Source organism: Haliaeetus albicilla, chromosome 26, assembly GCF_947461875.1.
Source record: "Haliaeetus albicilla chromosome 26, bHalAlb1.1, whole genome shotgun sequence".
Taxonomy (NCBI): domain Eukaryota; kingdom Metazoa; phylum Chordata; class Aves; order Accipitriformes; family Accipitridae; genus Haliaeetus; species Haliaeetus albicilla.
Genome location: NC_091508.1, coordinates 13,813,779 through 13,841,246, shown reverse-complemented (window position 1 = coordinate 13,841,246; position 27,468 = coordinate 13,813,779). Strand labels below are relative to the sequence as shown.

General features: G+C 42.9%; 1 protein-coding gene across 1 annotated transcript in view; it reads right to left on the bottom strand.

Moving 5' to 3' along the window:
- The window catches only part of PAPPA (pappalysin 1), a 184,297-nt gene that overhangs the window by 99,921 nt on the left and 56,908 nt on the right, over positions 1–27,468 (bottom strand). Inside the window, exons 4-7 of the mRNA XM_069771839.1 lie at positions 26,360–26,653; positions 22,105–22,297; positions 15,430–15,551; positions 9,341–9,848 (exon numbers count right to left, since the gene is read on the bottom strand). Of these exons, the coding sequence (XP_069627940.1) occupies positions 9,341–9,848; positions 15,430–15,551; positions 22,105–22,297; positions 26,360–26,653 (1,117 nt within the window). The remainder of the gene's footprint in view (positions 1–9,340; positions 9,849–15,429; positions 15,552–22,104; positions 22,298–26,359; positions 26,654–27,468) is intronic.

The following is a 27,468-nucleotide window of genomic DNA, read 5'->3' as shown; positions in this document are numbered from 1 at the left end:
TTTCCGTGTAATCCCACCAAAATGGTAAACAGAAGCATGGGAGCAGACACTCGCAGCGCCTGATCCAAAGGCTCCTGAAGCTAGTGGAAGTTATTATGTGCATTTTCAGTAGGGCTTAGATTGGGCCCCAAGCGAACACAGATGTTTGCAGTTTTCCGTGCTTTCACCTCTACCATCCCTGCTCGCCAAAACTCTGCTTTGGAGGGTAAGGGCACAGGGACCGTGGCGCTCCTGGGACGCTGCTCCTCAGGAGGAGGGAGGGAGCCTATAGGTACCTGCGCCTACGTGTGAGAGAGACGTATGTGCTGTCACGCACACCGCACAGCACAGCACGCAGAGATGGGCGAGGAGATGAGGTGACTATTCCAAAGGAACATTTTGTCATTTCCCTCCTTAGGGGCTCTGTGTTTTGCCTTAAGCCACTTCAGATTATGAGAAATCTTACTAGCTGGTCTCCAGTGGGATCTTTAATGGTTTAATAACTGAACATTACTGAACATATTTCCACTAGCCTCCTTCTAAAATCCCATCATGAGCTAATTTCCTCTATTGTCATTACATCTGCAACTGGTCTTACATTTCAAAAAAATCTGTACCACTGTGAATAAATGATCTCGTTTACTGCACTGAGCTCTCAGGGCCAGTAATTTTAGTAGTGGCTGATAATTTGGGGTGCCCAATTCCAGGCACCCTCACTGGGGTACCATTTGCACAGAAGCATGAGCTTTATTTCCACCTCGCCCCTCCTACCACCAAAAGCTCCAGGAAAATGCTGGAGTTGGGGCATCGGCACAGAGATGCCCAATGTCACCATACATTTAAAAAGATCTTGGCCAGAAAGACTAAGATCAAGTCTGGGTGAAGCAATGACACGATGGGCACCTTGGGCCCGCAGTGTGCTCAGTGCATTGCATGCAATGATACACCTAAAAGGCTTCTGTCTTGTCTGTCGCTGTATCCAACAAGGTATTAAGGACAGCACAGGTATTTTAGTCTTACTGCAGCGTTGTTTTCAAATCCTTGCCTGTTTAAGTGTAGCTCCAAATTTAACAGAGACTTGGAATTTATTTCCTAGGAAAATATATTAAAATAAAGTGCCCAGGAAATGATCAGGCCAATAGTTCAGTAAAAGTAGCTGAAAAAAGCTGTACTGGCTGACACTGCTGATAAAAAGGTAGGTAACACATTTCTGCTTCTTCTGTGGTATTTGAGGTTCACTCCAAGTTTTACAAGAGAGTTATTTTTAAATTGTTGCATAACACATGTCTGTCCAATATTTCTTTCCTCAATCAAGCAAAGAAAATGCATTTGTTATTCCTCGGAGATTTCTGGTGCTTCTTATTTAGAGCCCAAAATAAAGATGCACACAAGAAGGCAAACATCAGAGAGAAATTATTATCCATGAGATAATGCACAGCCTAATTTACCACATATCTGAGACTGTTTCACCTGCAATAAATTATTTTGCCCAGCAGGAAAAGTCCTGTTTGACCTTCATTTTTTTTTTTCCCTGCAACTGAAAATTCTGCTACTACTTCTAGGTCACGAGTTCAAATTCCACCCTGGTTGGGAGTGATTAAATATATCAATTTCTAATAGTATCTATTTGGTTAATAATAGGACAGCTGTTAATGTTCACTTTTTCAGGGACACTTGCATATGGCTAAGTTGTAGTCTACGGGTCTGATCTCTCCACAGCCTCTGTGTATCGCCCAAGAGGTACACTGGAGATGTGAATCCAATGTAGCAGCAGTCCTTGGGGAGTCCCTGGCTGGAGCAGAGCTGGCAGAGCTGATCCCAAAGCAAAGTGTCATTCTCCAGATGGGGCAGTCCCTCTTTCCTGGCTCTTCCCGTGCTCTCGAGTTATTTCTTTGAGGGAGGCAGCTGGGGGTCATTCAGAGCAATCCCACCCTTCAAAGATAGACCCAGGCTGAAAAATTCTTCTGGGCTGCCCTGTCTCAGGATCGCAAACACTTAAAGATATAAACCTGCCCTTACTACTTTATTCTTGCATCATGTGCGGCCGAGCCAGAACAGGAGCTACGGATTTTGTCAAGTGCCAGCTATAGTTACAGCGTTACATAAGAAACCGCAACAGCGAAGAATCACAAATCTATCACTACAGCTGGCACCAAACGGCATCTTTGCACAGGCTTAGCAGAAAAGCTGCCTACTGAATGGGCACAGACCGTCAAATTGTTCTTTCTCTTCTCCAGGGCAGGGTTAAGGCAATTTGGCAGAGGGTGGTAAGGGAAAAAATTGCTGTATCTGTTCTGTGTGTGGGGTCAGGAAGCAGGTTTTATGCTTTTGCGAAGATAACCTGGCACCTTTAATGAAGAAAGCAAGAAAGAAGGAAAGCCATCAGAATGTGGCTTCCAGCTGTCAAGTCACATCAGCCAAGTGGAGATGTATAATCCCTGAGAGCAGTGGCACTGCTAGCCTCTAACATTTAATTGTGAGCTCTTTGAAAGAAGGCACCTGGTGTATTTCTTCTGTAAAACGCCTGGCACGCTACTGGCAGCTATAAATAATAACAACCGCTACCTCAGTATTTAGCAGCACAACATATGTGAAGGAAAGACACAGGAACAGTAGATAGAAAAGAAGCAGTGTTCTTCTTCCTGGCTTACCGAGCCCTTGGTACATGCAGGGGTACACGCGCCTATCTGGCACAGGGAGCAGAACCAGTCATCCCTGCTGCCACAAAAGCCAAAGGCAAGGCCACACTATTTGGGAAAGGAAAGAATTTCCCTGGGGGCATGTTGGCAGTGAAGATGCTGCTGGGTGGAAGACTCTCCTTCCTACCAGCACTTCACCTGTCCAGCGTCAGATGAGTTTCCCACTGTTGGAAGGGAAGGTGTGGGACAGGCAGTCGTCCTACATTTTTTTTGTTCTTTCATCATGGGAAATTTCCAGGTTCGTTAAGCAGAAATGAGGCAATCAATACTGGCTGCATGAGGAAGGAGCTGAATATGTAGCTGAGGCTAGATGTGGCCTTGAACAGGCGTGAAGACGGAAGATGCTTGCTAGCAGATCGCCAGCACCTTCACTGAGCTCCAGGACTGCTACACTGTCCTACGCCCATTGAATATTAGACTTCACCACAACTTTGCCAAAACTGACCACAGGCAGCTTCGATACACTCAAAGCTCTTCACTGACACGGGGAGGCTTTTGGACAGTGACAGCATGGCTGCTAGTCCAGCTGGGAAACTAGAGTCAGAGAGGAACAATGGAAACATTTATTCCTTAACGCAAGGACTCTGGATGAAGAGCTAGGCAAGAACTAGCAGTGCTAGTATGGTACATGAAACTAAAATTATAGGGGTAAGAGAAACCTGGTGGGACAGAGGGGTGTTTGCTTCTTGGGAAAGCTCAAAATAGCTTTGTCTGTGCAGCACTGCAAACTAATGATAGGGGAAGCTCTTAGGAATGAACAAGAAAGCATGATTAAGAGTAGATCTGTTCCTGTTGAAGCCTGGTAAAAGTGTTTTTACTGGAGATGAGTTGTAACCTTTCATATGGATACAGACAGGGTTCTCTAATATATTACCAGAGAGAAATAATATGGAGAATTGTGTAATAATGGGAAAGAAACCTCCTAGATGCAGACTAGAGAACAAATGCTTTTAATAATGGCAGGTCTCTGGTACTGCTAGGCGTGAGAGCAGGCATCAAATACTTAGGGACTCAACAAGAGATGACACTATTTTGCACTTACTTCTAGTAGCTGTAAATAGGTTGGATTAAAAGAGAAATTTGAATGGAAATGGAAATTTGTCTTTCACTTATCACTTTGAGGTTAACTAACAAACATTTCCTGCAAATAAAGATCTGCACCCCAAAGTCCAATATCCGCAGACAGCACAGAATTGGTAAATAGGCTAAGTCAATGCAGAGAAGAATGGAGTTATAATGTAAAAATGACTAATTTACAGGACTGAGTGTCTCAAAATGGTGCGTATGTTGGTATAAGACAGTATTATGCATGTAGGATCAATAAATTCAGACTAAGCTGTGACCTCCTCCTTGCAAGTCAGAGGGGAAGAAGCAGTTGGTTGTATTTATTCAATTGCAAGACAACTATGAACTATCAGTGGGATGCATCCACAAAAAGATCATACGAGGTCCTTGCACGCATCAAGGCAAGGCATTTCCAGTGTAGCTATGTAAGTATTCGTGCACAAGGACATCTGGAATACCATATACAGCTCTAAAGCCTGTTGGGAATCCAGATGTGTAGCATGCAGATATTGCACGGACAACCTAGCAGCTCTTGCAGATAAATCTGGGCATGTAAAGTGCTTTCTTAACATTTCAGTCCTATCGTAGATACTCCCCGGTATTTCCTGGCATATCAAAAGAGGTCTGGCATGGTAACTGTGGAGGAGGGGTAAGCAGAAGACAGTGATAATATGGGCTTCAGCTTTTGGTGTCGGGAGAACATCCACCCAGCAATCTGTATCTTGTTTGGGTGGAAATATGGTGTTAATTATCTTCATGACAGATGGATCTGGCAATTCATTTCAGCTGCTTTAGATCATACATTCCTCTGGCTGGTAGACCTTCAGAAAATAGAGAAATAGGTCTCCAAGATGAAGGAAAGAATGCCATAATAAGGACAGATGTTGCCATGAAATTTTAGTGTTGCATTCAGCAGGGACTTAGGTTTACATATCATCATTGTGATATTCATGTTCTTCCAGTCCTGTGTTCAGCTGGGCCTGTGTTATGTAAATGCAGTCCTCCTATTAAGTCCAGGGGCTAAAAGGCACACCAATAATTGGCTGGAATGAATTATTGTTCATTATGAGTAGCCACTCTGATTCTCCAGCCTCTCTACTTGTTTATGTTTGTAGGAATTTACCAAATATTCCACACACATTCAGACTAAGAACTGATTTCCATCTCCTTCAACTACCCATCATCTGGGGTTTCTGACAAGTCACTTATCATACAGCCTTCCGATTGGATACCATTAACAAAAGGCAAACGCATCAATAACCCAAATTTTGAAACAAACCATTGTTTCGGCTAAAGTACAATGCCAAAGTACATGAAATGCTAAGAACCCATGAACAATGCCACAGCAGCCCTCCAACTACCTGCAGTCTTGATGATGGTAATTTCTGAATCATTCTGCAATCACTCCAAAAAGCCCTAGTGAGATCTGCACTCCACCATCTTAGGTGTGGAGTTAAAACATAGTAAATGACATGGAGTTTACAAGCTTAGCACTGAATGGAACTCCAGACTCTAACAAAGTATCTTAAAATATCGTACTTGCTTAAACAACTGTACACAGATGACGACCAGTCCCCTCCAACTATTATCGAGCAACAGAAAAAGTTTAGCCATAGAACGTAGGTGTAAAATAGCCAAAACCAAGAAGAAAAACATAACCCCTATATGAGAAAATGCAGGTTTCTCTCTCAGTCTCTCTTTTTTCTTTCTTTTTCAAGTATCTCTAAGTGTCACTTAGGTACTAATGCTCTAGTCAGTGTAGGAACGGCTCAAATGTATGTATCACAGGACAGCATACTTGCTTCTCAGTGGTGTTCAACTCTGCAAACCAAAACTCGTACCAGGGCTTCATGCTGGGATTCTTTCTAAGGCTATTTCAGTCAATGCCTTTGTCTTGAAAAAGCCTACAGGTTAACACCACAAAGATGACTCGATCCATCGCCATCCACCACGTTTTGAGGTTTCCTACAAAGTCTGTGGCAGAAAGTCGGGAAAATTTCCAATTCTAAGAAACTTTTCCAGTTATTCTGACAGCTTTCCAAAGCTAACCTTGGTGTCTCTCAGCTTGGCTTGCCAGAGAGGAGAGCGCAGATCTTGCCAGCACACCCAGCTGCTCACCGCTAGCAAATTTGGCTACTGAGGGTGCAATGGGGAACATGGGCTGCTCACCCCAGACTGTCCTACTGCCAGAAACGGCCATCCCCATGGGACTGACACCTAACTGTACCTGTGACATCCTAAGGAGAGCTTCTCGTTGTGGGCACTCTTTTCTCACTGAGCTCCTAAAAAATCAGTGGTTGCTACAAATGAATGCGAGACCAACGATTACTTTCCAACTCCAACGATGTCAGCATAAAAGCAGTATAGTAAGGGCAAAGTGAGGGGAAAACAATTACCATGTTCACCATTGTGACTATCCTGCATGTTATTTCTAGAGAACAGTCAGACTGAAACCCTCTAAGTACGAGCACAACCCGAACTTTGGATTAAATTGTGAGCTGAGACTTTGAGATTCACAGATGAGGCTCCTTCCTTATCACTCGCTGCGGTGTGAAGACTCAGCAGTTCTGTGCTGCACCTGGCCTGACCTCTTTTTTTCCCCCCACTGATTTATTTAGCTTTCTGCTCTCTTCCTAGGCTCTGACTCTCATTTTGTATCACAGATATGAGCAATTCTGGCTGATCATAGTGGAATTGAGTGTATCTTGCCTGGTTTATGTAAGGTCCAAGGATAAGGTCCTGTCCCTTAGAAATGTTTGTTAGCCTCAGCTTGAGCCAAGAGCCGAGATTAAAATTCAGCTTGAGAACAGAAGGTCTGGCATTATTTTGCATTTCTTAATAAAAGGTTTCCACTGTTCTAGTTATTTACTCTCCTCTGTGGAGCACCCAGTGCTGACTAGGCAAGGGCTATCCATTAAAGGCTGTCTCTCGTCTCAGCTTAAAGAGAAGTTCCCTCTCTTTGACGGGAAGAAGGTAGGAGAAATTAATTTTTCTTTCAGCATCGCCACACCTGGGGAAAGGATCTTGCTCACAGATAACAGTGCAAGCAAATATTTTCTTTGGGAGAAAAAGAGAAAGTGAAGATCAAGGTCAGAGGAGGCAAGAGTAAAGATATGTGACTGCCTTCAAAATAACCTTCCATAGAACATGTGGGGGTGTCATTTTATTTAATATGGAAAACATGCAAAAGCATAAAGGAGGGGTGACTGGCTTGGGGCTTACAGAGAGATAAAGGGGCTGCAAAGTCTGGCTGCACAGATATGCTGAATTCCAGCTGTACAGAATGAGACAACAGGCAGATGCAAAAAGGTCGAGAGAGATTGCATTTACCTTTACATAAATAAATAAATATATATATATATGCAGGAGCATAGCCCAAGACCTCTGTCCCTGACTTCCCTGAAGCATCTTCCCTCCTGCCTGCTTACGGAGTATAAAGATTGTGGCTACTCTTTGCACAAGGTGCTAATGGAAAATTCATCTTGCCTTTGCCTCTACCATATAACCACAACCCCATGCAGAGTTTCAGTGAGTTTGCTGCATCTCAAGGTGCAGCTCAGCAGCAGCCTGGACATACAGCATGAGCCTACGAATCTGCATGACCCCCCATCACCAGAGGATACAGGTCAGTGCTGTGCACCTATGCATATTAGGATAAAAAAAATCACCCCACTTTTCAAAATTTCAAACACATGCAGAAGTCTTGACTCAAAACCAACTATGAGTGCTTCAGAATCTGCATCTTTGACTCCTCACCCAGTGACTAAAAACTTCATTTTAGCTTTCCAAGTGTCTCATCACAGCTCACTGGCAGGATTTTCCCTGTAGTCCCTGGAAAGACACAGACAACCTGAGGCCAGCTAGACTAGAGGGTTTGGTTAGGTTGGCTGTGTCAGCCTCCAAGAGCACCCGTTTCTGTCTACTCATCACAGGAAGAGCCCAGAAAGACTAACCTAAAATTTATGTCTGATTTGTAGCTGGCTATGTAACTAGGTGAGACATTCAGACAGGTACAGTAATGTTACCCCAAGTAGTTTATTCAATGACGCGCAGGAAAATTGTCATTAATCCCTGGCTACTGATTTAATTATTAGAGCACTCTTTCACTTCAGCTAGCTATAAGCTAGGAGTGACCCACAAAATCATAATAAAAGACAAAGGAATAGAACTCAGAACACAAGTTATGTTTTGGGCTTTTCTTTTCTTCTTCTTTGTTTTTTTTTTATTTTCACAATTTGTTATGAACTCAAAACTGGACCTGTTTCCGTGGGAACTTGTGCTAAGGTATGCAAATATTTCAAACCAAACCAGTCCCATTTTCCAATGAGAGTGGGCCAGGTTTCAGGCAAAGATGCTTTCACAGCAAAACCATGGGAAAATTCACCATTTTCCATGTTTCCATTATGCCAATATTCATCTTCTGTTAAGTGCCAGCAATTGTTGGAACAAGGCTACAACCCAAGAAAGCACTTAAGCACATGCTTAACTTTCAGCACAGGAGTAACCTCAGTGATGTCCTGGGTCTTGTTTTTATATTCACTATTGTTAGTTACCTTGAATTTTTAAATCCGTAGGGACATTTTGCATCTTCTGAGCTGTGTAACTGGGCCATGAAAGGGATGGTAGCTCATGATTACTGAATTGTTAATTAATCACTTTTATTATATTTAAATATGCTTTAGAAGACCATAATGATGTATGCTTCCTTGATATTAGCTGTACTAATTAGATCATCTTTTCTAAATTAGAGTGCAGTTTTCTTAGCAGGTTTCCTTTTATCTGGTGTTCATTTTTCAAAAGAGCTTCATGTTGTTCCCACAGATGAGTGAATCATTTCCAGGGAGTCGTGTTATGCAAAAGATGTTTTTCTTGCTGCTGTAGAATGCCTACGGGTAGATCATGGATCTCCTTGAAATTGTTAAATATTTTGAAGTTGGACTTTCCTCAACAATCATACGTTCCTTGACTAGATGTGCATAACTGCATCTGGGATGAAACTCAGTCCCTACAACAAACTAGCGCATTACTATGTTAGAACAATCCCACTCCAATACAATTCGTTTTAGTGACACATGAAAGCAGAAAATGAAAGTGGCTGAAATACATTTATATATCTGAACATGCAAGTGTATTTTTTTGCATTCTTTCTTTAGCACTTAATGGGTGCTCCAGCACTGAAAGCCATTCTGTCTCCTTCTCCATCAGAATATTACTTTCAAAAGATTGCTAAGGAAATTATAACCATGTTACTCCAGAGGTCCTAATTTAGGTTATCTTAAACATTTAACGTATCATAGCTCAGGTAGTTTGCAATATCCTTTCTGGTTACACAAAGCCTGAATTTCACGTCTCTGCACAACTAGCCTGGAAATGTCTCAAAATCTTTCCACGAAATCTCAGGCTATTTCACTTGAGTGTGATGTTCCTGGTTCCAGAGAGAAATTATGAGAATATCCTCCCTTGGTGATACTTGGTACATCTATCTAGTTTAAAATCCTAACAATCAATTGTGATGCTAGACATTAACAAGATGTGAAGAACAGGTTATTGTTTTTCTCTGAACAAGTCTATTCAGCTCTCTGGAAAGCAGTACTTACGCGTCGACAAATCTCCTGCCGAGGTTTGAGATGACAACTGGAGATCCAGACTGGAAAGGGGGGTCCCGAACCACTTTGTACTGGATGGGTTTGCAGTCCGCACACAGCGTGCTGTGGGGGACAGAGCTCAGCATGGCAGCATCAATTTCCAGGTGCTCATCCAGAGTGTAGATCTGGATCCCGTACACCTCCTCACCCACTTGTCCTGCGTCCAGCTTTATGGTCAATGGGATGTCACAGAAGACATTCTGCGGCCCGAGAGAAATGTTCTTCCCACTGATGGTGAGCAACTTGATGTCATTCACCGCTCCGCTGGAGTCCCAGTCCGGCGAAACAAATGTCACCCAGACTGTGAGGGACTCTGGAGTCAGGGGATAACGAAACTCCAGCTGCAGGTAGCAGCCCTGAGGCTCAGGACAGGCTGGGGGCACCGTGTGTTGGTTGACTGCTGAGTTGGGACTCCATGTTCTGACACTGGATTTACAAGGCTGCTCAACATCAGGGTGCCCTGGAAAGAAAGAAGGAAGCAAAGGCAGGGCACAAAAGAAGTTAGAGAACATGAGTTATCATTGGCATCAGTCTTGAAAGACAAACTGGTGGCAGGAGAGCATATCTGTCCAGGAAACTAATTATTTACTTGAGCAGAACAGGCATGGCCAGCATGGAGAGGAGGAATACAATGCCAACGTCTCCTGGCTGGGCGAGAGACACAAACCCAGTTTAAGTGCCCAGCTGGACCAGACACCACACAACACACACTGTGCCAGTGCATCTGGTCCTGTATTTCCTATTTCTAGTGCCTTCCCCTGTGCCAAACAATGATATTTTCTACCCCTTCCACTTGGTACTTTACCTGATAAACAGAGTCACTTTGCCTTCAGTTCACCCCCGTGCTCCTACTTATTCCCTTGCCTCTCACTCTCAAATACAACCTTTTTCTCTGTAACAAAGACAAGAAAAGAGCTTTTGTTCACTCCAAGAAGCTGTTGCACTGTGCTGTTGAGGGGCAACTCCTATGCCACTTACAGACTAGTCTAGCACATCATGTAAGACCCCTTTTTTTGGAGGCACATGGAGCACAGGTCTGAGCTGTCTCTTTGCACTCGTTGTGATGAAACAACAGGCACTTTACTCTTACATTTCTCACCGTTGGCTATGTTCAACTACATGGGAGGTATTACTAAAAACTAATGAAAGCCACAATGCTTGCTGGGTTCCCAAATACTATGGTAACATTACAATTTGGCACAGAGTCATGGACTGCAAGATCCACAGAGGTCAGATGGGTGGAACAGTTGGTAACAAAATCCAGTGAGAGCTATAAATTCCCTCTTCCTTCCCAAATAATCACACGAAAAGGGAGCAAGCAGGACAGGGAGAAGGCAAAGCACAGAAAAGAAGAAAGGGGAAAGTAAAGATAAAGAAAGGTAATGAGAGGAGAGAAATGGAGAAGGCAGATAAAAAAAAGAGAGCACAGCTGTTTGCAACTGAGGAAGAAAGCAAGATAAAGCACTAGGCAAACATGAACAAACAGGACATCACTACTAATTTAAAGAGAAAAGGGCAATGTGTGAAGGTTATTCTTATTGTCTGTGATCCAATGAAGTGTTAGAAATGTGCCTCTTTCATCAAGGATAAACAGCACAGGGAATTCTCCTGTTCATACCAAATGAACCCAGATGCAGAATAGATTGCCTGGTATCTGAGGCAGTCCTCCGCGCGATCCAATGCAATTGTCCTGCAGATGCACAACTTTTCATGCTTCTCCCTCACCCGCACATACCCCATAGGCCTCCTCTCCTCCTCGCATGCCACAGAGTAGTGGGAATGCCACTAACCTCAGCATCTGGAGAGACCACAGCAGCAATATATTTTGAAGAAAGCCAGAGTTCCATGTAACACGCTCAAGTTTCTCCCCCCCGCCCCCCGGCAAGCTTGCAAGTACTGTGTATAATCATTCTGAGCAGCAAATACCCCATTCAACTCATGTTATCTCACAACATTTGCTGCTGTCCGCATGTGCTTGTCTGGGCCCTCCAATGACTTTCTCACAGACTCACAGCAAGCTCCTGACTGCAGCCCTAAGAAGGTGGTTTTTAACCCCAGTATCTCAGAGGGCTTTGGAGAGATCTATGAATCTTACCGCTACCATCTCGCAGATAAGAAAATGGAGCTGATTAATGGCTCACAGCCTAGTACATTTTCAAAAGTGGTCTCCACTTGGGTTCCTGCAAATTCACCTCTGCCAGTTCAAGGCCTCTGTAAGACTTAAATAGTGAATAAACCTACATGTTTTGGTAGATCAGGGTGTGATCCCTGGTGTTACGTGAATTGGACTCAGCCTCCAGGGAGTTTAATGCAGATCATTACCCCAAAATGGGAGCTTGATTGTAGTCATCCATAGACTAAAAACCTCAATGAAGTTGAGATAAACAGACCCTTTCTTAAATATCATCAAACACTTAGACCTTGGTAAGAAAAATTCATTTAATTGTGGAAGAGGATGGAAACCTTATTCCATGTAACTCTGGATTTCTAGAGATGGGTAAATACTATGAAAATTGCAAATATTTGTATATAAAAAGAAATGGCACAGTAGTTATTCTGCCCTGTGCACTTAGGTTCTTAAAGTCCTTCAGCTTATGAGATAGTCAGCAAGATCAGTCATAGAACAGCATCTCATACAACTTCATGTCTTGCCTAACACAAAATGTGAATGTGAGGTTTGTGAGGATAAGCCAAATGGTTAGAGAGCAGGGATGGCAGGCTGGGAGAGAGGCTTCCCCCAAAACATCAGCCACAGCCTGGTATGTCAGCACAAGCCTTCATCATGCAGTTAAGTGAAGCGGCTGGGATGAATGCCCCTCCATTGCCCTGGCACATGGACAGAGACTTGACACACTTGTACAGGGAGGCCAGCTAGAATCAGCCGCCTCTTGGGATGCAGTCACTGTCACAACTACAACTCACCTGCCACATTTCTTAGGCAGTCAAGACAAAGGAACCATCCAGTAGGACTCTAATGTCCAACTGAGACAATTCCGCTTGCAAATACAGAGTGAATCGCTCTTGAGTGAAATATCGGCCACTGGGAAAGTCAGGGCACTAAAGCAGCCTAAGGCAGCAAAATTTTTTATTATATTCTCATACTTCTCTTAGTCAATAATGAGCCAGGCAGTAGGAATTGACTGATATATGCATATATTGCACAGTAAGCAAAGGTACTTACTTGGGTTTGAGCCAAAATCACCTTTCATATATAAAAAACCCCTTTGACCAAGTTGTGGAGGTGCTGTAAGGTTTGTTTATCTAGCTGGTGTTGCTGGTGAGAATCCAGGTAGGTTAGAGCTTTCTTGCTCTACGGTGAAGGTAAGGAGTAAATCAGAACTGCCTGATCTCCAGTGCCTTCCCACAACCACTGCCAAGGAGCAAACAGCCCCTCATGCAAGGGGCACAACTGGCTGAGAAAGAATCACAAAATATCTCAGGCCGGGGGGTTGGACCCCGCTGTGCTCAGGCACAAGCAGGGCACTAGGAAGGACACAGACCCCACGGCAGACTTTTGCAATGGGCACGGCTCACACGTAGTCCAAACCCCAACTGGTGTCAGCTACCTGGGGTAACTGTGCAGCCTAACAATGCTATGAGGCCTCAGGAAAATGAAATCAGACCAAGCAGGTTCAGAGCTGCTTCAGAGACACGTGAGAAATGTGGTTTTCTGGTAAGAAGCTGGATGAGTACTAGAAACATTTTCCATGAGTGTCGTCTCAAATTTTAAAATGAGTTCATTTTGGCCATGCTTACGCCTCTTTCATATTCACTTTCCATGAACATTCAAGCAGTGGAGATTTACACACATGAATGCTTGCAGAAAGTGAATTTAAAGCTTGCATGCTTGAGTACTCACAGATAGACAATTAAAGAAGCCAGACAATGATCTAACTGTGCTATTTGTAACTCAGACCAAGTGCAAATAGGCAGAGATCCTGAATGTCAGGGAGTGTGGTAGTGATGACAGAAAATTACACAGCAACAAATACCATACACTTGGTGTATTTTCTACCCTAAAGTGGAGACAACTTATTAACGTAGTAAGAGGATAGGATTCCCAAATTTTCTTTCCAGAGCAATGGCACAACAGCAATTGAATGAGACAGATAAGGATCAGACTGCACCCTTCATAGTTAAGAACATGCAGGCACACACTGTAAGAAGAGGAAATTAAATGCAAAATGCAGCTGAGTAATAAATCTTAGAGTAGCTTAGTTTCTCTAGGAATGATGCCGCTGGCAAGACGTGTGAGATCTAGAAGTTTTCAAATCAGAGCACGTTGGAGAAATTTTGACGGAACTGCATATCTCAATGGATATGCAGTTCTTTCAAAATCAAAACACTTTGCAAAATTGGGTTTATTTGGCCACAATTTTATTCTGGAAGAGAAAATGGGAAGAAAGTTCTAACAATATTGGAACATTGTGTTTTGACATTTTTGGAAGAAATCGTTTCACTTTTGCATTTTGAAACACTTTTCATTTTGATATTAAAATTTTCTTTTGCCCTGGATTATATACTAAAAGGGGATATTTTCAAATGTCATAATTTAACCAAAGTTCATGAAAGAGGAATTATATGAGCTAAACAAAACATTTTGGCCAGCCTCAAACACTTTTTGTTTTTAATTTTCCTTCATGGAGAATTTCAAAAGTTTCAGGTTTTGTTCCAAACAAAACCAGGTTTCAAAGTCTTGTAATCCTTGGCTAAGTGGAAATTCCACCTTCCACCCTGCACTACTACTGCATGCGGTCCAAACTTCACTAACTCTGTTTACTTGATAATCCAGTCACACTCATAGCCGGAGCACTGTTTCCCAGGCCAAAGCTCTGGAACAACATCCACCCAAGGGGCAGGTGTGCTCTGTGCTGTGCCTGGCAGCCTTGGCTCTTGGATGTCCAAACTGGGGGGGTGAGTTGCAGTGAACCACAACCTCTGTTGGGCCCCCACCCCGGGAGGTGGGTGCGTGCGGCAGAGGACACTTGCCCACACATCTTGTCCCATCAGACAGCAGGGACGCAGCTTGCTGCACATGCTGACCTTAGGACTAGGGAGGGCTCCTGGGTGCCAGCACTGCATATATCACCATATTAGCTTACAAATAATCTTCCTTGTAGAATAACTCCCATGTACTCTAGCTGCAGGACAGAGAAGCCCTTAATGTAAGGAGGTATTTGTATAATGAGTTTGCAAAATCCAGGGATTGGCCTTTGAGTTCACTGAGCCCACCTGTGTGTTTACAGTGAAGTCTGGGCCCAGAGTGTGCTGCTCCCAAAGGAATAGCTCATGATGGACATATTGAAATAATATTCTGCTCTTTCCAAACCATAATTTGTGATTACTGACCTCTGCCTGGTATAATCTTAAATATGCTCTACCATATCCACCTACTTACATAATGGAAGGTACATATGCAGGAGAGGTAATGATGGAGCTCTAACGGCATTGCACGACTAGGTCTGCAGACCAGTCTCCCTCCAACGTGCTCTAAGAGAGCAATAAGTATGACTTGCAAAACACCCTGAACTAGACTGGGCTTGACGTAGTCACTTGCGTTCATGCTGCAGAGTACCTGCCCAAAGGGCAATCTCCACTCCCTTCAGCCTGTCTGCTGGTGCAGCCCGTTACGTTCAATGCAAAAGAAGGCAGCAGAAATCAGGCCCAAATAAATAACATGCAATTCTTCACTTTCGGAGTTGGAGTAGAAGGAGTAAACAGCTCCCCTGAGGAATTAATCTGGCAGACGTGAATGGTCAGCATTTCTTGGCACTCCACCACTTTCTGAAATTCAGGTTCAGCTCCCAGAATTCATTTAATTCATGGGCAGGGTCAGGACACGGGGGCCAAAACACAGGTATTTCAGCCAGTGGCATTACTTCAGGGCACAGTGTATTCAAGTGTCCTCTATTTTTGTTCATGCTACATACAGGTATAATCAGTCACTCTCTCCCAGATTTTCCCACTGTCTTTGTGGCTCTCCTTTTGCTCTGGCCCGTCTTCTCCCCCACCACGTCTTTGTCCCCAGCCCTGTGACTCACCTTCTGCTTCCCGTGGGCTCCAGTGCCCTGAGGGATCGCAGGGCATCGGAGAAGAGGCGCTGAAGGCATACTGCACCAGGACTCTTCCTTCCGCACACAGATCACATGCTGATCCCACTTCTCTAGGAGGCCAGGAAAACAGGAAAACACACCAACTTAGTAACAGCTGAATGAGCTGCTTAGTCAACTACATTAAAAGCAGTAAGACTTAGAATTCAGTACCACTTAACCCTCTTTTCTCAAGGCACTGACAAGAATGTTTTCTGACGCTGACCTTCTGTAGGTTTGGGCTAACAGCCTGTGTAGACAGCATCTGTGAGTCCGCCATCCAACACAAATGACAGCAACCTGTGAAATCACACTCAGCTTTTTTTTGTTGTTTTTTTTTTTTGTTCCCCTGTACTACAACTGGATCAAACCCTGACAAAAGAAAATATATGTTGCTTAGTGGTTAGAGCAGAGAAAACGGCCTCAGGAGATTTCAGATCTATTTCTGCTCCCACCATGGATTTATTGCTTGAACTTGTAGTATCTTCAGGATTGTGAAGGCCTTGGGCTTACTGGTGATTAGAGGAGAGGGTAAAGTCCCAGGCTTTGAGAATATCAGACAGAGCTGCTCTGCGAAGCACAGCTTTGTTAAGTATGCAAGGACCTGCTTTTGGAGGTGTATCACAGCCCAGATCATTACAAGCCTGGAAAAGGGGTGGGTTATGAACATACATAAAAGAACATGCCCTTAATCCTTTTCGCAGGGGAAACTGGATTTGATACCTGGCAGCTTTGGCACCAGTAGATGGCTTTTTCTGAACTGGAACAGCTTATGGGTACATGCCATCAGATGGCATGACATGGCATTAAGAAAGGCACTTCACTGCCCAACACCAACATTACTTCACCTACACAATACATCTAATACCAGCTACTGTCAATAAAGTACTATCAGCAGAAGTGGTTAAACAGGAAAACCCAGTTAAATGCTGATTCACAAATACTTTTGCTAATACATTCACAAGATCAATGTTTAAGCTGATGTAGACTGGATTAACACTAATATCTTCCATAACATGAAGCTGATTTATATCAGCTAAGGATGTAACTCACACAGTTCAGCTCTACGTTCCTTGGGGTCACAAAATTTGGAACCGTGTATGACCCGGAATGTGTGGTTATTCATCCTAGTAAGTTGCTTATTATTCAGAATTCACTGTTCGGGTTTAAGGAACACTGCCCACTCAGAACGAAAGGAAAAAAATAATTATCTTAATGATTAAATGCACCTAGGAAAGGACAGAAGTTTCAGGCAAACAATTTGTATGTAACCCATAGTGTACTCTCTAAGCTACCCAAGTAAGTATGGATTGAGTCATTAATTATTATAATCAGCTATGCAAATTTGAACCATCTCCCATTGCGCAATTTATTTCAGCACTGCTTTGCAAAGGGCACTGTGAACCTCAGGCAGAAGTTATTTTGGATCCTCAGCGAGGACACCGGGACTGTAAATTTTCTCTCAGAGACCTTCCAGGCTGTGCGATCTCCTTTCCCTTTGGTGGTAGGGACAACACACGCTCAGCTGCTCCACAGCTTAGCATCTCCTATGACAGGGATCTATTTGAAAGTCAACTTTCTGTTGGCTTAATTAGGCAGAAGCATGGATTGTCAACAGGGGACACTTGGAATGAAATCAGTGGTAAAACTCGTATCCATTTCAATATGGCCCACAGCCACCCCTACAAAGAGGAGGTAAATGATTGAACTCTCAGGCAGTGCAGAAAGGGATGCACCTGCTGAAAACATCTGAAGAATAAAATGTGGCAATGGGGTAGAATAAAGAAGAGGGAGGCAAAGGTGCCTTTGCCTTCTTCCTTGCACAATCTGTAACACTGGTAATGAACAAATATGGGCATGTTGCAAGTAACTTCTCTCTCTGTCTCACTTCACCCACCTGCACTATTGGTATGACACTGCCTCCCTACTTCATTTCTCAGCTGTCTGTTTAGCAGTGGTTTAATGGTCTAACTCAGCCTGCCTAAATAATATATGCAAAAAAAATCAAGAATCCAGAATAAAAGGTACTGAGAAATCAAAACGTAGAATTATTATTGTGCAGTTGTTTTTCAGACACATCCACCAACAGTCAGGATAGAAGTCCCTGCAATAACAATCTTTCAGTTTCTCTACAAAGAGACTCCTGCATTAGCACTTGGTCCTGGATGAGGACAGGGCTTTGAAAGCCAAGTTTCCACAATTAGGACTGCTTTTTACTCAAATTAGCAGCTATACAATTTCATCACAGGCTGCCATGGTGGAAAAAACTGTAGGCTTATGGACAAACATTTCCTTTTACCAGCAAGGACTTGGAGGTAAGAGAAATCACAAGGAGCATCATGTGGGAAAGGCTATGAGCAAACTTTCTCTTTTTACTTTTCCAGTTTGGGAGCCAAACTCAACCCTGATGTAACTCCACTGGCTGAAAGGAGTTACACAGGGGATGACTCCTGGGTTAAAGTTTTTGGTCTGCAGACTCTTGCACACAAATCCTACAAACAGCCACAAATGTCAAAACTAATTATGGAATCGCATTTACAGGCTTATGAAAATCTAAGCCAGATCCTTACACCTTATGCAGCCAGTGAGATCAAGACAAAATGAGCGTAAATTGGTTCAAAACACTATTAATTAGGAACGATAGCATATCTGACACCTTATACACCGGTGCACATGACTCCCCAAAGTGCAGGGTAATGGAAAATCTAGACTTCTCTGTTTTCTAATAAGCCAAGTACTGGGGAAATTCCAGCTTATGAAGTTCAGAGCGCAGGAGGAATTCATTCCTACAGCATGATATTTCAGTGAAGTGGATTCAAAATCTAAAGATTACTAGTGAAAAACAGACAATTCTCTTCAGGGCCAGCACCAGTTCAGTGGGCAACTCAAAACCAGTAAAAATCTTGCATTCCTTTCAGTAAAAAGTGCCTGTTTTCAGGCTAAATTGTGTCTGCTTACTTGAAATTCAGAATTGGTGCTCTCCCCTCTAAGGCACTGAAAGTTTCCAGCAAGGTTTAAGCAAGCGATTATCAAGCCCAGCCATCTAGATCTGGGACACCATACTGACCAAAATACTTGCTTGCTAACAATGAGATAGCATCAGATTCATGGAAATTAATGCAGTCACCTCAGTGAAAACTTGGAAGAGCAGATGCATGCAAAGTTTTCTGTCCAAGCAGAATTTGCTGCAGAGCCCTATTACAATAACTGTTTACATCCTGCCTACGCATATCAAACAGGAGGCGCATGAATGGATGCTTAGCGACAGCAGATGAACGCATCTAATAGATGCAGTCAGGAAATGAACAGAGTTTTCTTTTTCTCACTTGTTTTCACTTGTTTTGTTGGCTCTATTATTATTTTATTATTACATATTATTATATGTGCATGCGACATTTTTCTTGCTTTTTTTTAATGGGAAGATGGAGAATGGGAAGTATTCCAATCCCGTGTGTAGGAGCTACAAGAAGAAATGCTGGTTCTTGATATATTTGATTATTAGGGATGTTTAGAAGCTCAACCAGCTGCTGGAGTTTAGGGTCAAACACATGTTGGCAAATTTGTGTGCAGGTAAATGACTCTCTAATACAGAAGACATCAACTGAACACACTAAATAGGTAAGGAGGGTCTGTCAGGAAGAAGATGTTACTTCTGTGCGCAGCTCATGTAGCTACTCTTGCTAAGGTGTGAGGATAGCCAACCCCAAATTTACAAGAACTATGCGTTAGCATTACTCTCTGTCCCCAAATCCACATAATTAATCATGTAATTTCTAGAACCAAGGTCCTAAGAGAAAAGCACCTAATACTGTGGCACCTGTGACAAAGTTGCATCTGAGCAGGGCAAAGGAACATGGTCTTTACTTCTATGCTTCATCTCGCTTAAACCGCAGACCCGTCAGGACTTCAACCACAGATATAGCCAGCCCAGTGTTACATTTTTAAACACAAGGCTAAATTTTCCCTTCCTGACTTTCATTAAGCAGAGGTCACTGCCTATGCACAGCTCTAGAGAATAAAAGGGACATAAAAGGAACTTGAGTTACACTGCGCACGCCTAGAGTAGCATTGTAATTTGAATCAGGAGCGAGCTTTTGAAGTGAAACTCTCCATCTTCCCCACTTCCAGCACTCGGAGCAGTCCTGGAGCATGGAAGCTGGACCCTGTTCTGCCTGAAACCAGAGTGGAGATGTGCTCCGGGACCACACCTGATGTGCTCCAACTGCTGATGCCATGAGGCCAGGCTAGAGCTAGGCTGAAACAACCCCCCCAAAACCCCTACAGTGTTGACGTCAGGTCTTCATTAACAACTGTTTTGCGCTAGAGATCTACTTATATTGGGCCACAATACTTGCTAATGTAGCCAGAGCCATTCATCCTTTTAAGGCCCTTTTAGACTGTCAAAACAGCATGGAAGGGGCCTCTGTGCATTAGAAACCAGGCCCAAGGCACTCAGCAGTTGAGTATCAGTCTTCTGTTTTTTACATGAATAGTCCCATTGAAGTGAATGAGTTTATTCATTCAAGTGAGGCAAGTAAAATTTGGGCCATGGTGTGCACTTTGTGTAAAAATATCTGCAAAGTTTTACAGTATTCCCACACACAGATAAGATTATACTTGGCCAATTTTACCTCCTACTTGTCTTGCACAGTGACCCAATTTTACAAATTGATACAGGCATGTATCTCTAAACGAGCAGCACTGGACATATCAGTACTGGAAGTTCAGCATGTGAGGTTTTCCAGTATTAGTCACTATAATACTACTATCATCCTTGTTTTGATTAATATATCAGAAATTTGAGCATGGTTTAGACAGGCTCATTTATATATTTCAGTGACATTTTTAAATGGTCACAGCAACATTTCTGTATCTGTTGGCACTGGGAATATCATTTTAACAAGGAATTGGACTCAAAGTATTTGAGGCTGTCTCTTTAAATCTCTTCAGTAATACTGAGCACACAGATTTGAAAACCCAAAGGACTTTTTTTTCCTAGAAAATCACTATTTATTTAACATATGATAACTCTGTTATGAAATTTCAGATTTAGCAAGCTATCCACTGTATGTTATTTAAGAAGCAACTAACTAGGGGTTATTAAGAACATATTGATTGAGTTATAAGAAATATGTAATAAAGGCATATTTAGTTACATAACAATTAACTCTGCATCAACATGTTTTAAAAGGCAGATGGTATTTATTTAATACATGATAAGTGTCTTCTGAAATCTAAATTAAATTGGAGAAACTTAATTTACCTAAAAATGATTATGGGCTAAAAAATTCTGAGTTAATTTTCAGAACTTCACATAAGTCCTTTTCACACGTAGGGAATAAAGGGATTCAGTTGCAAAACTGCAATTAAAGCAAACACTGTTCAGAGCACAACACCTCTCTATCAACTCGTAATATGATTTGATTGCCTTCCCCGTATTAATCTGCAATAAAGGTGGAAAATCTCATCTGGGCAGAAAACAACAGCTATTTGCCTACTCAGATAAAGTGCAAGCTGGCCACTGAAATGGCCGTGGTGTCCTAGTAGCGCTGGAAGGAGTTTCATCCTTGATGGAGGCAGTGGCTTACAAGGTGCTCTCACTGAACAAAGCAGCAGTGCTGAGACAGCTTTTTGGGTGCTAATATGCTTGTAAATTTGGCCTCCTGTGATACATACTGCTACAGTCCTGAAGGACATGCGAAGTTTGTTCTCTATAAAATAACAAAGCAAAAAGTGGAGAAGAAATGCAAACAGGGAAGGTGAGATAACGGTAATGCGAGAAGGTCAATCATTTAGGAAGTTCTCTGCTAGGACTCCCATAGCTCCTGCAGCTCATCCAAGCACTACGTAAGAGTATTTAGATGAACTATCCAGATGCTCAGGTCATCCTGGGGCAGAGTTGCTCCAGCTATGAACTGCAATGAGGTGCAACTCTCATCCAGAGCCCTACTTTCGTTTAATTATTCGTTATTGGTGCCACACACCTGCATGCCTATCAGACACAAACACACACACATACTCTGACCTACATGCTCTACTCAGGGTGCAGCAAGATGACACTTGAATGATATTCAGGGTTTTACGTCTTTGACTCTGCCTCGCTCGGTTCCCATCTCAGACCTCCAGCCCTGGGAAGGAGGCAGCATTTGTCCCTCTCCCCAGCCCTGCCACCTCCTTGCCCTGTGACACTCCACTGCCCATGAGCTCTGCGTTGTCATGGGAGTAGAAACAAGATTCACTTTGTCCTGGCAAAACAAACTTGCAAGAGGAGGAGGGAGGAACGTGCAGGCAGAGCTGAAGCCCACAGGTATTTGTGAGCAGCAGTAACAGCAGGAGTCACAGGGCCAGAATCATTGATTGAAAATTCCTCCCATAACATATGGAAAAAGATTTGCCCTTTACATGGCAAATCAATGGCCCTCAACTGAGCGCTACAGGCTGAGAAAGGAAGAGCAGAAAACAGATCAATAACCTCCTCAGTATGAACCAATTTAGGAAAGAGCCTTAATCCAGAATGAGCACAGCGCACGATAAAGCTGTGCTCCTGGAGAGGGGCCCCGGGTTGTTCCCCTAATTCTCCCCTTTCCATTCAATTCAGTGCAAGAGTACAGAGCAGTGCGTGATCACCTTTCAAAGAAGTGGCCATCAATGGGCGGAAACCACTCCAGGGTGACCGAGGTGGAGGTCCGAGCAACAATCTGGGGAGCAATTGCAATAGGAGCCGGTTTCTTCGCGGGCTGCCAGCTCTGATAGACGAGGTCCAAGTAGCAGTGCATCCTGGCCACTTGGTTGGGCGTGAAGGAGTCGGTGCAGTCATCGTCTGAAATTAAAAGAGAAGCCACATCAACCACGCGGGAGATAAGGTGGGAGCAAGAGAAAGAATTACGACTCACTGAATGGCACCTTCTTGCAAGGGCCGGGATAGGTTCTCGCAGCACTCAAAAGTTAATGGGCTGTGAACAAATTAGTGCAGTCATCACTTGTGGAGGCAGGTGAAAGGCAACAAAAGTTAAAGAGGAAAAAATAAATCAGTAAACGTTCCCTCCCTCTGGTTCAGGATACCTAAGCACCTAGAGATCATCCCTAGATGAGACAGAGACACATGGAGGTGAAGAAACAAAAAGCCTCAGTGCAGCACCTTCTGGTCAGAATTGGGGCTACCAGTGGACCTCTGGCCTTAGAAGAATTTCAAGTCTTAAAGAATATCTCTGAGAGACGATAAAAGGGCAAAGGACAGCTAGTGTTAGTATAAAGCATTGACTGAGATTCATGCACACTGTGTGCAATAGACTTTGACAAATTTCTTAGATTAAAAGAACACAGAATTTTAAAAATACATAATTTTTTTAAAGTTCTTAAATTTTTTAATGAACAAATAAAAACGTTCTGAAAGATCAATATAAAAGAAAATAGTTACAAACACTGATTAAAAATTTAAATTTTTGGTGCGGTAAAATAACTTTATTTCTATTACAAATCTCCCCCATTACCATTATGACTCTAAGCCTCTTCTGAACTTTTCATAAACATTTTTGATATTTTAAATTTCTTTTTCATTCAAAATGGAGAAATAATTTTGCTGGATAATTTCCCATAGATAGCCATTTCTCATTTCATCTGATTTCCCCTAACGTGATTTGGCAACAAGAACGCATCTAGTACCCTCTGAACACCATACAACTTTACAACTACAACACCCCAGAGAAGCAGAAAATTATTATTTCTCTGTTGTGCAGATCACAGAAGGAATAAATATGTTGTGCAGAGTCACCCAGAAAAACTATGCTGAAGAACTTGATGCTAGCACTTTAACCATTTTTCTGGTACTCTTCCCATCAGATGAAAAGCTCTTGAAAACACAGAGTGTTTCTTCACATGTGCCTTGCAGAGTTCCTTGCCCAGTAAAGCTCAGTCCCAGATGGGACCTCTGCATGCTACTGTGATACAAACAACAATGACGGTTTTGCACAGGTCAAGTAATACGCTTTTCTGGGAAAGATGCAGGTCACCGAAGGCTGTTCAGAGAGTTGCTTGCATGCGTGTATGTTGGCAGTTCAATATTGTAATAGTATTACTAGATGATCTGATGTCTTCAAGCCCTGTGGAACTCAAGAGGAACGAAAAAATATGAGTTTGCTCTAAAGAAAAGCGTGAATTCACTGGCTAATTTAAAACCTTACCACATCTTCCCTGAGATGCAAGCAAAAGGGGACAGCTTCAGTTGGGATCCTGCTCAGACTAAAGCCCCAAATGCAGTCCCACCACAATAAGGACATGTCAGTTCACATGTTCTCCTGCATCTCTCCTAATTCCACTGAGCAGTGGACCTCCTCTCATCAAACATGCACAGCAGATAGACACTACCAGCTTGAAAACATCTACAAATCCCTGTGGGTATGCAAAAAGCTGCTTTAATACGACATCTCTGGATTTCCTCAATAATTATCAATGGTCTATCCCTGAGCATGCTGTAAAAGCCATAAATATTCTTCACGGAAGCACAGAAGGAGACAAAGGCCTTTAACAGCCATCATAAAGGAACAATAAAATATATATAGGACAAAGCAGTGAGACAATGGCACAGGAGAAAGATGACCTGCATTCTCAATCTGTTAAACATCAGCACAGGCTGTCCCCTTGGGGAGAGGAAGGGAGGAGAGGTATTTCATGTGATCACTGGATTTCAAGAAAGGTTCAGGATCCTCAGATGAAGTAATAATTAGAGAAATTAAAGAGTCTTTGCTGCGAAGATTATTCCAACAGAATACAAAGGCAGAATTCCTGCTGATTTCATGGAGAGTGGTCTAAAAGACTAACCTACCCTTTTATTCAGGAACACCATGGCTATTTGGACTTGTAAAAATAATTTACAAGTCAAATTTCTCACACTTCTCGATCTTCTGGACATCATAACTTGTTATTTCAGAGAAAGAAAAGTTACCCTTTAAGTCAGTGCTTTGCTACAGAGCTGGGGGTAACTGAGCAGAGGGATGTTAGACAGAGACAGACAGACAGAGTATGATCAAGCTGTATACAAGCAGCAAAACAGAAAGGAAAGAAAGGCAATGTTTAGAGCTGCATGACCTCAACCTAGATGTTTCAAAGGTATTTCTACAGCAATTTGATATCCTGTTATATTTTTATTCCACTGGCAACAACAGAAAAGCAAATAGATTCATGCATGAGCTCTAGAGATGCCTATCATGTCACTTCACTTAATTTTTCAAGAAAAAAAAAAAAGGTTTCTGCTCAGAACACCAGCACATATTTAGCTCCCTATAGCAGATAGGTATCTCTCTCATCTGCCTCTCTGTCTCATCTCTCAAGAGAATTGGCAAGGCAACTTCTCTTTGGAAGAAGAGACCTCAGCATTTTGAAACACACATGCGCTACCCCTTGTCACATACACACAAGCAGATTTGGTGGAGGTATATTGTCATCTGAAGTGGCACTGACTTATTTGTATGATGTTACCAGGAGGATGTATCAGGCAGTAAGACTTTCTGCCCTACCGCATGGACAAAAGTGCACAACATGTTGAGGAGCTGACTCAGTGCATGTATGCTTGTCCCTGAAAACACCCTCTACACAAATAGAAAAATAAAGAGAAAACTAAGCATCACTTTTAGCTAGTGCCATGAAGGGTATAAAAGCATTTGTTAGAAATAATTTCAATCTGTGCCCCAGATGACATTAAACACTTTGCTTCTCTACAGTTTTATTACAGAATAAGCACTCCTATGACCTTTTGAGTGGGCAATCTGTGTTTTTGCCTGGAGTATAAAGGTGCCCTTCAGTGGCTGTAAGTATATTGGTCACCTTTAAAATGTTGTTGATGCTGTCAGCTCAATGTCACAGACCTTCATCATGGCTAAACCCTGTGACCCAAAATAAGGCAAAATACGAGCCAAGGAATCCCTTGTGCTTTCCGGGAAATAATAGAGGATCCTTCAACTCTCCTTGAACTCCCAGGGGTGCAGCAAGGACCCCACCCCACCCTCGTCCGATGGGCAAGGGTCACAGGAGCTCATGCCCTCTTTGCACTATGCTCTGTTGGTAGGAATGCCATGAACCAGCACCCCTGAGCAACACAGCTGTGCCTACAGAAGCCTGCAGAGTTATAACTACAAAATTAGGCTTTTGCTTAAGCAAAATTATTCCTCTTGGAGGGGTGGTTTTACCGCACTGATATGGAGCCTTTGTAGTTGCACTCCCAGCACAAACCAGCACAGCACACTGGTAGTCTTTGACCAGAAGAGCAACCCTGATCCAGGTACTATCCCAGTATTCACACTCTAATCATGAAACTCAGATGCGAGTGATTCTAGATGAACCACAGTGACTCCAAATCAAACAATAAACATGGTATTTGAACGGACGGGCACCTGGAGGCATGAGCAGTGTCCCATTAAACGTCTACCTATCACAGGTTTATCCTACAGCCTTGGTGGTATCAATATTCATCTGACATTCAATATCTCCTTGGGAGAGGGTAAACAATCTCTGAATTTGTGTTTTTCAAAGAACACCTCATAGATCAGGCACCCAGATCCCTGGGAAATAGGTTGTCAAATTTGCTGTAGAGCCTTTAGAAGCTGTTTTCTTAATGCTTATCTCATTTCTTCCCTCCCCCAAACCTTCTGCCTGGTATTCACATGAAGCTACGTAAAGTTGGGAAAACTGGGAAAAAAACAGAAGAACTAGAAGGGATTCCTAAGGCCATCAAGTTTGATCCCTTGTCAAGCCTGGTCCTAGACCAATGGACACACATGTCAGCATAAAGCCCTGTATGAAATGGACTGTAGAAATCAGAGGTAATACTGTTATTCTTTGCTCTTGCCCAGCCACAGACACCAACAGCAAACCGAGAAAACCCAAGTACCTGCGTAGCTCATGAAGTTACTGAACGGCGTGTTTAGGAAACTGTGAAAACCGCATGTGTCATTGCCAGGTCCAGGATCCCCACACAGTTTGTGCTTAGGAGCAGGGTTGGTGTCACTGCAGAGGTCCCCAGTCTCGAAGGAGGGCTCAGTTTCCATGCACGGATCACTGCAGGAGAGGATCTCCGAGATTCCCCGGAAGACGTGATAGAGCCCCAGGCTGTGCCCAATTTCATGGATCATTGTGTGCGTGTGGCCAGGGATTCCATAGAAGGAGGGATTCAGCACAATACCACCTGCAAGGGGAAAAGAGAATAGCTTCTATATTTGCCTTGTCTTCCTCAGAACAGCAAGAGAAAGGGAAAGGAAGACAATCCTAAGGGCAGATCCACTGGCAGTTCATCGGGTCCTCTAGAACACAGACTGCTTTTTGCACAATCAGGCACGTTGCCTGCTCAGAGAAAAGTTTAATCTCACCCTTAATCTGGGGCTCTAAGGATGAGGAATCGTGGGACAAAGCCCAACATCCTAAACCAAAACCACAGTGACAATCGGTCTTTCAACTGAATATGCTCAATTTGGTTTGTTAACCTAGAGAAAAATCCGACATGCAGTTACTTTATACTATACAATTTCAAATAATTTAATGTGCTTAAAGAGAATGATTCTGCCCAGATAAGTGTAAGCAATGTATTTGATACCAAGAGTCAAACAAAACATACCTGGAGCACTCTCTGTATATTATCCCACACAGTAAAGATATAATAGAAGCCTATTAACTTCTGAAATGCCCTAAAAATTGCAGTAGGTTGCACCAGTATTTGCAAACTAATAGCTGGACAAAGAAAACAGAATACACCCAAGGCTGGAACAGTTTTTGCAGAGTGTGCTCTGATCATATAGACAGCTTTGAAGTAATCGTCAGAAACACACTCTGTTCATATACTCAGACAAGCCTAGTTTGATGTGAACTGCACAGTCCACTAATGAATATGCATAAGCCTAATGTGTCAAAAAATATGAAATCCTGGAATATAATAATTCTAAAAGAACTGCATGGTTATTAAATGTGCGCAAAGAAAACCAACAGTGCGTTTTTTTGTTGTATGAA